This window comes from Zeus faber, assembly GCF_960531495.2.
Source record: "Zeus faber genome assembly, chromosome: 20".
Classification (NCBI taxonomy): domain Eukaryota; kingdom Metazoa; phylum Chordata; class Actinopteri; order Zeiformes; family Zeidae; genus Zeus; species Zeus faber.
The window spans coordinates 3358135-3370964 of NC_137207.1; the positions used below are offsets into that span (position 1 = coordinate 3358135).

Consider the following 12830-nt stretch of genomic DNA (forward strand, 5'->3'; position numbering starts at 1 on the left):
CATGCTGCAGCGCCACTTGGCTCGCTTGTTATTGTCTTACGAAAGTACTGAGGATAATACGATTAAAGGTTTATTGTGGGGGAGGGCGGGGGTAAATCCTCTTAACCAAGTGTTAACAGAGACCCTTGCGGTGGAAGCGGTGTCATTTGACAGAGCACCTCTGTGCGGGAAGGAGGTTCTGTTGACTGACGTTGACTGAGTTTCATTGATTCAAACCAGGAAAAAATGGCGAAAGTTTTCATTTTAGTGGCGTCTCTGCTGTTTCTCAGCAACATCTTCATCGTACGTGCTGAATTTTCCCCCAGCCTCATTGTAGACATGGCGAGGACCCTCATGGACAATTACTGCTCTCCAGAGAGGCTGGTTGGCATGCAAGAAGCAATTGACACAGCCAGCAGCAACACAGAGATCCTCAGCATCCCTGACCCCAATACCTTGGCTAGCGTGCTCACTTCAGGAGTTCAGAGCACCATCAATGACCCGCGCCTTAAGGTTACCCATGAGCCTGACTACATACCCGCTGTTGCCCCTCAGCTACCTTCACTGCCTCCCGAGCAACTCATTGCCGTCCTCCAGAGTTCAATCAAGCTCGACATCCTGGATGGCAACATCGGCTACCTGCGGATCGATCACATTCTTGGGGAGGAGGTGGCCGACAAGATCGGCAATTTGCTTCTGGATCTGGTCTGGAATAAAATCCTGCCCACTTCAGCTCTGATCTTTGACATGCGTCACACCATCAGTGGAGATATGTCAGGTATCCCCTATATTGTGTCATACTTTATAGAGGCTGAGCCTCTGATTCACATTGACAGTGTGTACGACCGACCTTCTGACACCACCACTGAGCTTTGGTCGATGTCAACTCTACTGGGGGAGAGGTACAGCACCACCAAGCCCCTCATCATCCTCACCAGCAAAAACACCAAGGGGATTGCAGAAGATGTTGCCTATAGCCTCAAAAATCTCAAGAGGGCAACAATTGTGGGTGAGAAGACGTCCGGTGGCTCGGTCAAAATCGACAAGATCAAGGTGGGTGAAACGGACTTCTACATTTCTGTGCCAACCGCAAAGTCCATCAACCCCATCACAGGCTCCACCTGGGAGGTCGTTGGCGTCACCCCAGACGTTGAGGTCAATGCGGAGGACGCCCTGGCCACTGCCATCAAAATTATCAATCTCCGTGCGCAAATCCCAGCTATCATCGAGGGCTCTGCCACGCTAATTGCTGAGAAATACACTTTTGAGTCCATCGGAGAACACGTTGCCACAAAACTGAACGGACTACTGGCAAGTGGTGAGTACAGCAAGATCAACTCTAAGGCTGACCTGGAGACTAAGCTCACTGCTGATTTCAGGACCCTGTCTGGGGACAAGAGCTTGAAGACCACGAATAACACCCCTGCCCTGCCACCCCTGGTGAGAACCGTGTTTTCAATAAAATGTTTTACTAATTCCATTCAGTAAAGTGAATTTGCAATTCTTTTTAAACTCTTGGAAAAATAGTCCATAGTTACACTTTGATGGCATTGAAGTGTTTTGATTACAAATATTACAGTCCATCATCTGTTTTTATGTGTTTTTATCATCCTAGAACTATTCTCCTGAGATGTTCATTGAGCAGATCAAAGTCTCCTTCCACACCGATGTGTTTGAGAACAACATCGGCTACCTGCGTTTTGACATGTTTGGAGACTTCGAGGAGGTTAAGGCCATCGCCCAGATCATTGTGGAGCACGTCTGGAACAAAGTGGTCAACACCGACGCTATGGTAGTTGACCTCAGGTAATAGATCTCAGATACTCCTGCTAAATAGCAGCCAGACAAAGCATATACAGTAATTTACTGTGCTCTTGTATTACACTTGAAATCTGTGTGTAAATATCTGAGATTCGTCTTTTCAGTATTTCATGTCAATCAGGTCTTCAAAGAAATGGTGCCATCTTTCAATGTTTCTTATTTTGCAGATCCTATTTTCCAACTTCATGCCATATTCTTATACAACATTTGAGGGTAGTACACTACTATTCTTAAATAACAAATTCCAGTGACTTAGGCAATTGGATTATTCAACTCACTGAGAATAAATTTACTGGAAATTGTGAACAAAGTACTTTTCCAATCATTCATTATACAGTACCCTCATGACTATATTTATAAGAATCTACCCTGACTTATATGTATACATTTTATGATTGTATTTGCAGGAACAATATTGGTGGGCCTACCACGGCCATAGCGGGGTTCTGCTCCTACTTCTTTGATGCTGACAGGAAGATTTTACTGGACAAGCTGTACGACAGACCCTCTGGCACCATCAAGGAGCTCTGGACCCTTCCTGAGCTTACTGGTGAGGGTTTTGGTGTTATTAAAAATTTCAGTTACAGACACTGTGTCTATAACACAGATGCAACAGAGTGGTAAGTTTCTTGTGTTGGTGAAATAGCTTTTTAGCTTTGACTCCCTTTCACCCCACCCCACCCCACCCCCTCCAGGCACCCGATATGGCAGTAGGAAGAGCCTGATCGTCTTGACCAGCCGCACCACTGCTGGTGCGGCCGAGGAGTTCGTCCACATCATGAGGAGGACCGGGCGCGCCATGATTGTCGGCGAGACCACCGCTGGGGCATCCCATCCACCTGAGACATTTCGTGTCGGCGAGACCGACATCTACCTCAGCATCCCCACCGTCCACTCAGACCCGGCTGCCGGGCCCACCTGGGAGGGCGCCGGCATCGTGCCCCACTTCCCCGTCCCGGCTGACGAAGCCATCGACACTGCCAAACGCATCTTCAACAAGCACATTACGGGCCAGAAGTGAGCGCCCCCGATAGGAGGAAGGGGGGGGGGGTTGTTTTAGGGTCGGGGTTTATTTTTGTTATTTTTTGCAGCAGTGCTTTTGTTTAAAAGGAAAAATAGACTATGTATGAAAGCAGGATTTATAAGTAATTATTATTATTATTTCTAGCAGTTGCTGTCAGAAGGAATCTACAAAACCTGAAAGATTTTTTTTATTTTTTAAGATCATGCTTTCCACTTTGTTGGACTAGGTTGGTATCACAAACTGTTTCAACCACTCTGACAGTGAATGGGAAATGTGTCCGTTGTTCGGTGCAGACCACAGAGGCTATATGGGTTATATCAATTTCAGTGGTGGGACGCAATAAAAGAACAAAACAAGGAAAACGCAGCCATGGAGGTTCTTGTCTTCTTTTTTAGAGACACAGCGGTCTTAAGAATGGATTTGGGCAAACCAGCCGACCACACTTATGGTTTTTAGTGGTGACCACCAAAAAAAATCCCCCTATTATATTTATTTTGCGTTTGTCTTGCATTGGTAATCTACAGAGTGCTGGCTACGGTGGGAAAACCCCTGTGTGCGCAGCAGGGGATTTCTATTTAACCTGATGAAATTCAAGTCAAATTCAATGAGAATTCGATGAGAATATTGCAAGGCATCGCTGGCGATAACATCAACCCACTAGACATTTTGGGGGTTGAAAACACTCCGGGGTCTTGGCTTAAACCAAGATAAATTTTGTTAAAAAGTGAAAATGTAATAGAGGGATATACCTAGACGTGCAATGTAATTTTGATTAACTCATTTTCCCATATAAGCTTTTTGGTAGTAGTAAGTGATTCAATTTCAGTAGGAATTATTCAAAGCCTGTCATCTAGTGCTCACTAGGAAGCCGATAAACACGAAGTAAATTCCAATTGGAAATTGATAGTGCAAATTTTTTTTTCAAATAAATCTCTTGAGTATCAAGCACAAGTAAAAAATTATGCTATGTGTAGTGACTAGTAAAATTGTAATAGATACTGCAGTATCTATTAAAATTGTACTAGTCAGCCTTAGTTTCAGTTGTTACATGGTACCAATTGCAATTGTTACTTCCAACCTTCACCACACACATGAATACCGCTCTCATTTCAGTTTTGCTCAAACCCAATAAGGACCCAACTCTCAGCAGTCTCTAAAAGTAAAAATCAAATTGACGAACAACATCCTACAACCACCTCAAATGATTGAACATCTCACTCATATCGGTCTCTTGAAAAATCCCTTTTCCAGAATATACAAACTTTTATTAAAAACAGATGACACCTTATCTTTACCTACAATGAAATGGGAAAGAGACCTTGCTGTCCCCACCGATATCAACCTGTGGAAGCTTATTTGCAACAACACCTTTTCTATGACCCACAACTCCAAAATGCAACTCATCCAATTTAAGATCTTGCACAGAGCCCATATCACGGAATACTAAATGTTCAAAATGGGTTTTGTGGATGAAGACATTTGCTCTCACTGTTCCCTTTATACCAGAGATGACTACTTTCATGCCTACTGGCTCTGCCGACCTATCCCAGCATTCTGGACCAACATCACCAAGAAGCTATCAACCCTTCTGGGTCGCAGCATTCCAGTCTCCCCGTCTATATGTCTTCTCGGTGACCTCTCCTCAGTCGACCCACCACTGAAACACTACCAACCCATCTTGATCGCCTTAACAATGGCCAAGAAAACAATAATACTCAATTGGAAAAAGAGAGATAATCTCACCACATCCCAATGGTTGCAGTTATTAATAGATTACATCTCAATGGAAAAACTATTGGCAATATCCAAAAACAATGTTGATTCATTTAATTAAATATGGGCTACTTTTATCACTGACATAACTCCATCATTAAATACTTGAGTCTTCCTAAGTTGGTACAATGTCATGGTGCTTTGGGGCATGTGGGGGTCCTACTTGTCTGCCGGGGCTCTGCGGTTGGGTGGACGCCCGGGCGGCTCTGGGGACATCCGTGAACATCCACATCCTGTGCTCTTGGGGGATCCGGGGTCCTTAGGGGGGAGTTGGGTGGTCTGGGTGGTGGCGCCCGCTCCTTTACCTGAGTTGAGCTGGCCTGTCTCCGGGGGTGGGGGTGGGGACATGCTCCCGGTGAGTACCTGCAACTGGCGTCTGTGTGTTGGTTCGGGGCATGGTTGCCCTGTGGTCGGCGCGTCGGCACACTGCTGGGGTTGCCCCCCCCGCGGGCGGGGTAGCTGGACTTGTGTGTCCTTCTGCGTCCCGTGGTGGGGGGGGTGGCCGGTCATGCCGGGGCTGGTTCGGCGTTCCGTCTGGTCCTGTCAACCTGGGTCCTGAATCTGGCTGGCTGTGCTAGGCGCAGGGCTCACCATGTGACATGTGAATGCTGCCGGGCTACCTGCCCTCTGGCGCTCTCAGTGCGCGGGGCGCTCGTCACTGGGAGGTCGGGCTGTGGGTGGGGGTGCCGTCTGCCGCCCTCTGTTCTGTAATCCGCATGCTTGGCAGCTGGGGGCTGACCAGGGGCCTGATGGGGGCGCGGAGCTGCCCGACATGGCGGAGGCGCATGGCGGACGCTCTGCGCCCTTGGCTGATCGCTGTAGGTTGGCTGCCACCAGGTATGGGAGGTGGGCGCACTGGGGCACGGTTGGGTCCGGGGTCGCGACTCGCCTATCTCTCCCAATGCCAAAACTTATACTCAGCACATACACCACACAATAGACCGGGGGCTTGCGAGATGGGCGGGGTGCAGGCTATGTGGGTGGGGATGCGGCGGGCAGCTGCCATCTTGCCTGTCATGCTCCTGCCCATGCGTGCTTCTCGTCCGTCCCGAAATGTAATCCACCTCACATTATCTTAGAACACATACAGTCGCACACCAATCCTACTCCGAACAACACTCCATCGGCCAGGGTCTGCGGGGCAGGAGTGATTCAGGTTCGACTTTCCTGAAGGACTCGCACCCCCAACCCCGCAATTTTAACTGCAATTACCAACAGCACACATTGAGCACTGTGGTTTTCCGGGGTGGCAGGTCGCTGGCTGGTTGGTGTTGGAGCATGGTTGGCTGAGGGTCGCGTGGGCCCCCCCTCTCGGTCTGGCTGGAGTCCTGACGGCTTGTGCCTGGTGGCTTGGGATGGGGCTGTGGAGAGTGCCGCCAGGTGCCTTCCGGGACCCCTGGGGCAACTGCTTGCCATTGTGGGTGTGGGTTGGGGTGTGGGGGGCGGCTGTTGGCCTTTTGCTTCTGAAGCGCGGCTTCTCTATGGCGGGCGCCCCTGGTGCTGGGAGTGCCAGAAGGCCTGTATACCTGGCAGCCTGCCAGGTGGGGGGGGTAACATCGAGGTGCCCCACGCTGGGCACACGCTGCTACGTGTATGGGCACTTGGCACTCACGCCGGTTGGGGCGTCTGGTCGGCTGCGGTGGGGCGGGCCTCCCCCTTGTGCGGGGTAGGCATGGGGGTCCTGCCGGCTCGCCCGTGGGGCAGGCGGCTCGGGCGGGGTGTCAGTCTGTCGCCGTGGGGCCGTGATCCGTGCCGGCGGTCTGTGCCTTGCGCCCGTGGCCCAGGTTCTGAGCCGGCGGCCGCGTCTTGTGCCTGCACCTGGGGGTTGGTTGTATGTGTACGCCCCTTGTGTACTGCTCGCTGGGACTGGGTCATGCTCCTATGGGCTGGGCGTGGGGGTTGCTCCACGGCCCTCTGGCTTCTCTGGAGGCCCGGGGGTCCCAGGGCAGGGTTCTGTGGCCGCAGGGCAGGGTACTCGGGGCTTTCCAGCAGCCGTAGGGTGTCTACAGGGCTGCGGAGTTCAGGGGGGTTCAGGGCCCCTTCCGCTGCTTGAAGGCGCCGCGACACAATACCGACCTTCTACACCAGTACCAATGGGGATAAGTCATGTACACTCATCGGTGGACATCTTACACACACACACACACACACACACACACACAAACGCATACAGGCGGTCCCATCACACGAACACACACACACCACCACACCTGCCTCAGGTGCACCCCAGCACACTCCTGGTTGCATTCCTCTCCTTTCCTCCCTCATTTACTGCCATAATTATGACAGGAAGAGGCCACGTGACCAGTTGTAGTTCCAGTTTTCCTGGACCTAATTCACTGTATTTCAATACATGTCATCCAATGTTAATTTTTTTGTGTAAATGTTGTTTGTTTCTATGTTTATTTGTCTCACCCGTGGTGATTCTCCACCTCTTGGAGTAGTGATCAGTTGTTTATAGACCCAAACATGATAAATAGTTCTCCAAAGAGGTGGGTTGGTGGTGGTTCTCTATAACCAAAAACTGTGCTCTTGTCATTCTACAGGTCGTCCACAGGACAGAGTTATTGCAGCAGTTCTTGGTGATTTAATAATTAATAAAGAGTTGCATTGCAGGCTGAGAACTTAAACTCCACTTGCAGACTAACTCTGTCATGAATACAATGGTATACAAATACTCTGTGTTGTATGCCCAGCATGCTGACAGCACAGGTTAAAACATTTAAATTAAAATAAAAAACAATATATTAAAAATTGTTACTAGCAGTATCTAATAAATAAGCACTAGTACCTAATACATTTTGACTAGTAAAACTAAAATAGTTACAAGGAACTGTCGGAATAGTAGTTTGTAACTAAAATATGTTAAAGTACTAGTGACTTTTAAACAGTGTCTTTTTCATCCTATGGATTAAATGTTAAAACGACTCGCCATAAATCGGTTCATGAGGTGCACGTCCAGCCTCCAAGTCCTTTTTTTCTCTTTCCTTCCCTATCATGGACACAGAGACACATTTTAGAAAATAAGCCTTCAAGAAATGGGAGGCTTTCTGTAATACCACCACCACCACCACCACCACCACCACCACCAGCCCAAAAAGAGCAGCCTTACATCTGGAGGGAGGGGCAAGAAGTCCTGACCCATTTTTGTCCATCCCCCACCCCCGCTCTCTCTCTCTCGTCTCCTTCTCTTCTCTTTGAGATTGAAATATGAAACCTGGTCCATTTCAGCCAGATTTCTAGCCCGAGGCTCCCAGTCTGCCCAGCAACGCCCCCCCCCCCCCCCCCCCAAAAAACCCCAAAACCCCAGCTTTACATTACCTCCATTTCCAACACTTTTGACAGACTTTGACAGGGAAAGCAACAGCCGCCTGTATTCCAATCATCATCATTGTCCACTTGACAATTTTTGGACTTGATTCTTCCGAGTTTTTTTTTTGTTCTTTGTCCGTTAACCGTGGACTGTTCAAGTAGAGGCAGAGTCTTTTAATATTGTTCTTCTCGTCTTTTATTGTCTTCATTGCGTGCATCATTCCCCTAGGCGCTCAAATATTTCAACTTTTTCCCTTGTTCGTATCTTTTGTTGGTTGTTTGTGTACACATCGGTTTTTCTCCCCTTTTTAACCTCAAAACGTCCTTTTGGGATGTGAGAACACACCGGTAAGCCTTCTCGGTCCGAGTCTATTTTGTTTTAATTTTTTTTTTTTTTTTTACTTTTGAGAAGGAATTAACTTTTTTTTTTTTGTTCAAGGTAAAAAAATAATGAGGGGATTTTTGAAGAACGTATCCGTTGTCCTCGTTTTTCTGGGATTATCTCTGCTCTCCTCGCCGTCGACCGGCGCCGCCGAGTCGGAGGTTCGGGATGACGAAGAGGAGGGGGCCGAGGAAGAGAGCTCCTGTCAGGGGGCTTTTGACCTGTACTTCGTGCTCGACAAGTGAGTCAACGCTCAATTTGGTCTATATTCACACACACACACGAGAAACAACACCAGCAACACATTTGAAATACTCGTGACGAATAGCAGAAAGGCAAGTCAAATAATAGGATTAAAAAAAAAGAGTAAAATAACACAAAAATAAAAATAAAATGACAGAAATGCTCGGATTGTTAAGTACTGTACATTGATTTAAGATACATGTTGCAGCACGGACCGTTATGAATGTAACACAGAATAATAATAATAATAACAATAATAATAATAATAATAATAACAAAGAACACAGCATAAAAAAGAAGCTTGACAGTAAAAAAAAACTAAAAACTAAAAAATATATACATTATATGTATATATGGGTGTGTGTATGTATGTATGTATGTATTTATTTATTATCATGGGACATGTAGAAGGGGACTTGTTGACCCCCCCTCCAAAGGTTGTTTTTTTTTTTTGTACAGGAAGCTAAGCTTCTTTCTCAGCAACCAAGTATTTTGTTGTGCACTCTGTCCACCCACAAAGGAAAAATGCTGTCGTTGTGGTATCTCAAAACTGGGCCCCTGAAAACTGAAAACAAAAAAAAAATGTGTCTCCACCAGAGCCTCTATTCAGCCTCTAAACAGCCAGGTCATGTGATAGTGTCTTGGAAAACGTGGCCATTGTTTTACCTGTGCTTGCCATAAGCGTTCCTTGCCATCATAGCTTAATAGTTTCCCGAGGTTAATAGTTGAGACGTAGGATGATCTTTGAACTCCAAGCTGGCATGAGGGAAACACAGTTGTCCCCTGTAAAATTACAATCGCCCGGCATTTACACAAGTTATTTTATGAATGAGATTATCAAATATTTCTCCCAGTGCAATGGATGAATGCTTACCTGGGTGACACCGAAGGAATTTATGGCTGAAAAAAGCCCTTGAAGTTCCCATGGCAAAAAATGTGGTTCCATTCCCCATGTTAGTGCACTGAACTTCTCATGTAGCCACACAGGGAACAGAACCTGAGAATCCGGTGCTGTTAGTGCCACGCTCTCTACGACAGAGAAAGAAAGGGAATAGGATACCTAACATTAGCACTACATGTGCCATCCTTCACCACGTTGTATTGCACAGTGCCACAGAGGTGAAGAATTGTGGATTTTGAACCCAGGCAAACATTCATATGATTAGTTACAGATGGGTTCGTAAGGCCCAATCCCTAATGTTTTGAGCTTCTCATTGTTTCACCATTCTTATTCACCATTCTAATAGTACTTGACAGAAAGTGATCCATGATGATCAAAGCTGTGAAATGCCCACAATGTAAAGCATATTTTTCTGTTCGGAGATTAAGTTCAGGGAGAAAGAGAGATGAGCCTGGGACATCAGGGTTATCAGACATTGTAGACTCAAATTGCTCAAATTGGGTAATTTTTTTGTGTAACATGGTGACGTGAAGAAATTAACCACAGTGTTTTATTTTGGTCTGCATCTATTGATAGTTGGCCACACACACACACACACACACACACACACACACACACACACACACACACACACACACACACACACACACACACGCACACACACACGTACACACATACACACACACGCACACACATACTTCCGCTGCACAACCCTCTGATCTTTATGAGACACCGTCTACGAACCCATGCTGTGGTCGATGCATAAAGAAGTGGTTGGGGCCTGGCGTGGGGTGAGAACACAGATTTGACAAAGTGGAGCAAAAGATGCAGTCATCAAATGACAAGTCGGCCCAGTACTGTAGGCCATCTTCAGCCCATATCCAGCTGAGTAGGCATTGCTTTCCTGACAGCTAGTGAGCTTGGTCTACTTTTTATATGTACTGTTCTGTATTATGTCCATGGACAATAGGTAGGTGAGTATAATACAACTAACATGACATCACTGCTTATAATAAATGGTTATTAGCTGGTACAGGTCACACAGTACCACAGTGCTGTGGTGTTAAAGGTCAAGGTTTGGCAGAGGGAACCCTATGAACGTATAGTAGGTGTGAGTAGGTGTGAGTAGGTTGTAGCGACATTATGATATTCACATTATGGGCTCTTTTGAACCTGGCAGTAAAATTTGTCCTGGGTAATCAGACAACCCCATCCCAGCTCTAAATCCAGGTGAGTAGACACCCAAGACCCATTGAGGCCGCATTGAGCACAGGGGCACTGCTCTATGATATACATGGTTATTTTCAAATTGAGCAGGGAAGTACAATTCCGTCATCCGAGATGCATTTTTAGATGCGTTATGATGCCTGGTGTCAAAAGCAATCAGTCTCAATTGGATCTAGAACCAATATGATATATCTGGATACAAGTTACCAGGTCTGAATAGGGGCTATGGGAGAGGAGGATGGTGAGGTTCCCCCATCAGGAGGATCAATACTGCAGTGTTTGCAGCAGGGTTTTTTCTTTTTACCTTTTGAATTTAATCTGAAGCACGATTTGTGATTCAAGATTCAAGAGATTTATTTGTCACATAAATATACATACGTTCATACATATATGCAGTGAAATGCCATTGCACCACGGAGGCGCACGCGCAGGCGACCACAAGGAGCGCCACCTTGTGCTACATAAATATATTAGATTTGATTAATTGCGCAGGCCCAGGGCATGCCGGCGATGTGTGAGTAACATGAACAGGGAAAGCCGAGGAGATGGAGAACGAGGAAAAAAATTGGAACGAGTGGAAAAAAATACTGCGCTTGTGGTGATCAGGGCGCTGAAACTTGAAGCTTCTCACGGAGCTGGCCCGGGCCGAACACTGGAAGACTGTGGGCGAATTTGGGCAACTCCCAGGTGTGAATGTGTGCACCTTTGTACAACTGCGAAGCGTTTCTGCACTCAAGAAACTTTAACTGTGTGAATAACGTAGGTAATATAAGCTTTAAAAAAATGCCCTACATAAAGTTATTAAATAATGTTTTGCATGATAAAATGTGAGCCTAATACCGAATGTGGTAACATGTAGTTTGCATGCAGAAGCAGGCCTCCACAACACAGGCTCGAGTATCTTCTACAAAACCACACTTTCAAGCAGTTTTCTTGAAGCTGGTCATGTGACATCAGATCTTTATACTCCCTGTGACGGCTCTGTCGTGGCAAATTTTATATAAAGCTCAATTAGACATGGTAAAGCAATTAACCGTCTCGACTCACTTTGGTGCCATAGCCCATATAATCATATAAGTGCCATATATAAAGATTACATTAAAGCAGATATCATTCATTAAAGCAGGCCTCCTATTGTGAGCCTACTTTAATGAAGAACAGAGGACCTAATTTATTTGTCCACAATGCAAGAGTTGCAACTTGTACCAATTCAAAAAATAATGGCTGATGTAGTACACCAACTCAGAAGCCGCAGCACGCACACACACGCACACACACACACAGACACACACAGACACACACACACACACACACACACACACACACACACACACACACACACACACACACACACACACACACACACACACACACACACTCTCTCTCTCTACTTCTTGTAGCTCTACCTCAGCACCCTGCTTGGCTTGGGAGGCATTTATTGTCTCCAGATCGAGGGCTACAGTAGACTGTCGCTTTGTTTATTGGAACCTGGACCAAATTAACACTTACCCCTTTTTGTGTTGATGTATTCATCAGAAACAAGAACTTTACAATGGCAAAGGCGAGCTGTTGTTGTTCTGGTTGTTGGTCTTTTAACGATTTTGGGCGTCCGAGTGAGGCATTGGATCACGCTCCTCATAAGCTGAGCCAATGTAGGGCATCAAAATACAGCTGCGCTCTATAAATAATTTAAACACCTCAGACCCTTCTCACTTTGAAATAAACTCTTATTTGCTAGGACTTTTCCCCCCCTTCTCACAATATGTTGGTGTTTTTTTCACCTCTGGGAGCAGGTTAGCCACGGGGCTTACATCTTGAGCGGAAGTAAATGCGCTGGTCTCAATGTTAGCATGATGTATGTATCCCCATGATGCTTAAGGATATTGTCAAAGCCTTTGACAGGTTTTCAAACCCGATGATGTTGTGTTTAGTGCTACCTCATATCATACAGTATAAAAACAGGAAACAGGAAACTTTAAAAAATATTAATGCGTTAATCACACTGAAACCAACACTGAAGAAATTCTGTCAAAAAAGAAGGAGCAAAAGAAAGAAAATAAAACAAAAATATTGGAATTCAGCAAAATGATATCTGCCAATAGGGTGAGAAATGCTTTCTTACAACTTTCAAGCTAACGTTCTAGCTTAGACAAAAAAATCGGGTTTGA

General features: G+C 46.2%; 2 protein-coding genes across 2 annotated transcripts in view; both read left to right on the plus strand.

Moving 5' to 3' along the window:
- Positions 1–225: 225 nt before the first annotated feature.
- Positions 226–2821, plus strand: rbp3 (retinol binding protein 3; the record flags this gene model as incomplete). Its single annotated transcript, XM_080021905.1, has 4 exons — positions 226–1419; positions 1595–1785; positions 2208–2350; positions 2496–2821. 4 exons carry the CDS (start codon positions 226–228, stop codon positions 2819–2821), a joined length of 1854 nt encoding a protein of 617 aa, XP_079878031.1.
- A 5134-nt stretch (positions 2822–7955) lies between these two features.
- The window catches only part of antxr1c (ANTXR cell adhesion molecule 1c), a 41135-nt gene continuing 36260 nt past the window's right edge, over positions 7956–12830 (plus strand). Inside the window, exons 1-2 of the mRNA XM_080021185.1 lie at positions 7956–8257; positions 8349–8532. Coding sequence (XP_079877311.1) covers positions 8360–8532 — 173 coding nt within the window. The 5' untranslated portion in view covers positions 7956–8257; positions 8349–8359. The remainder of the gene's footprint in view (positions 8258–8348; positions 8533–12830) is intronic.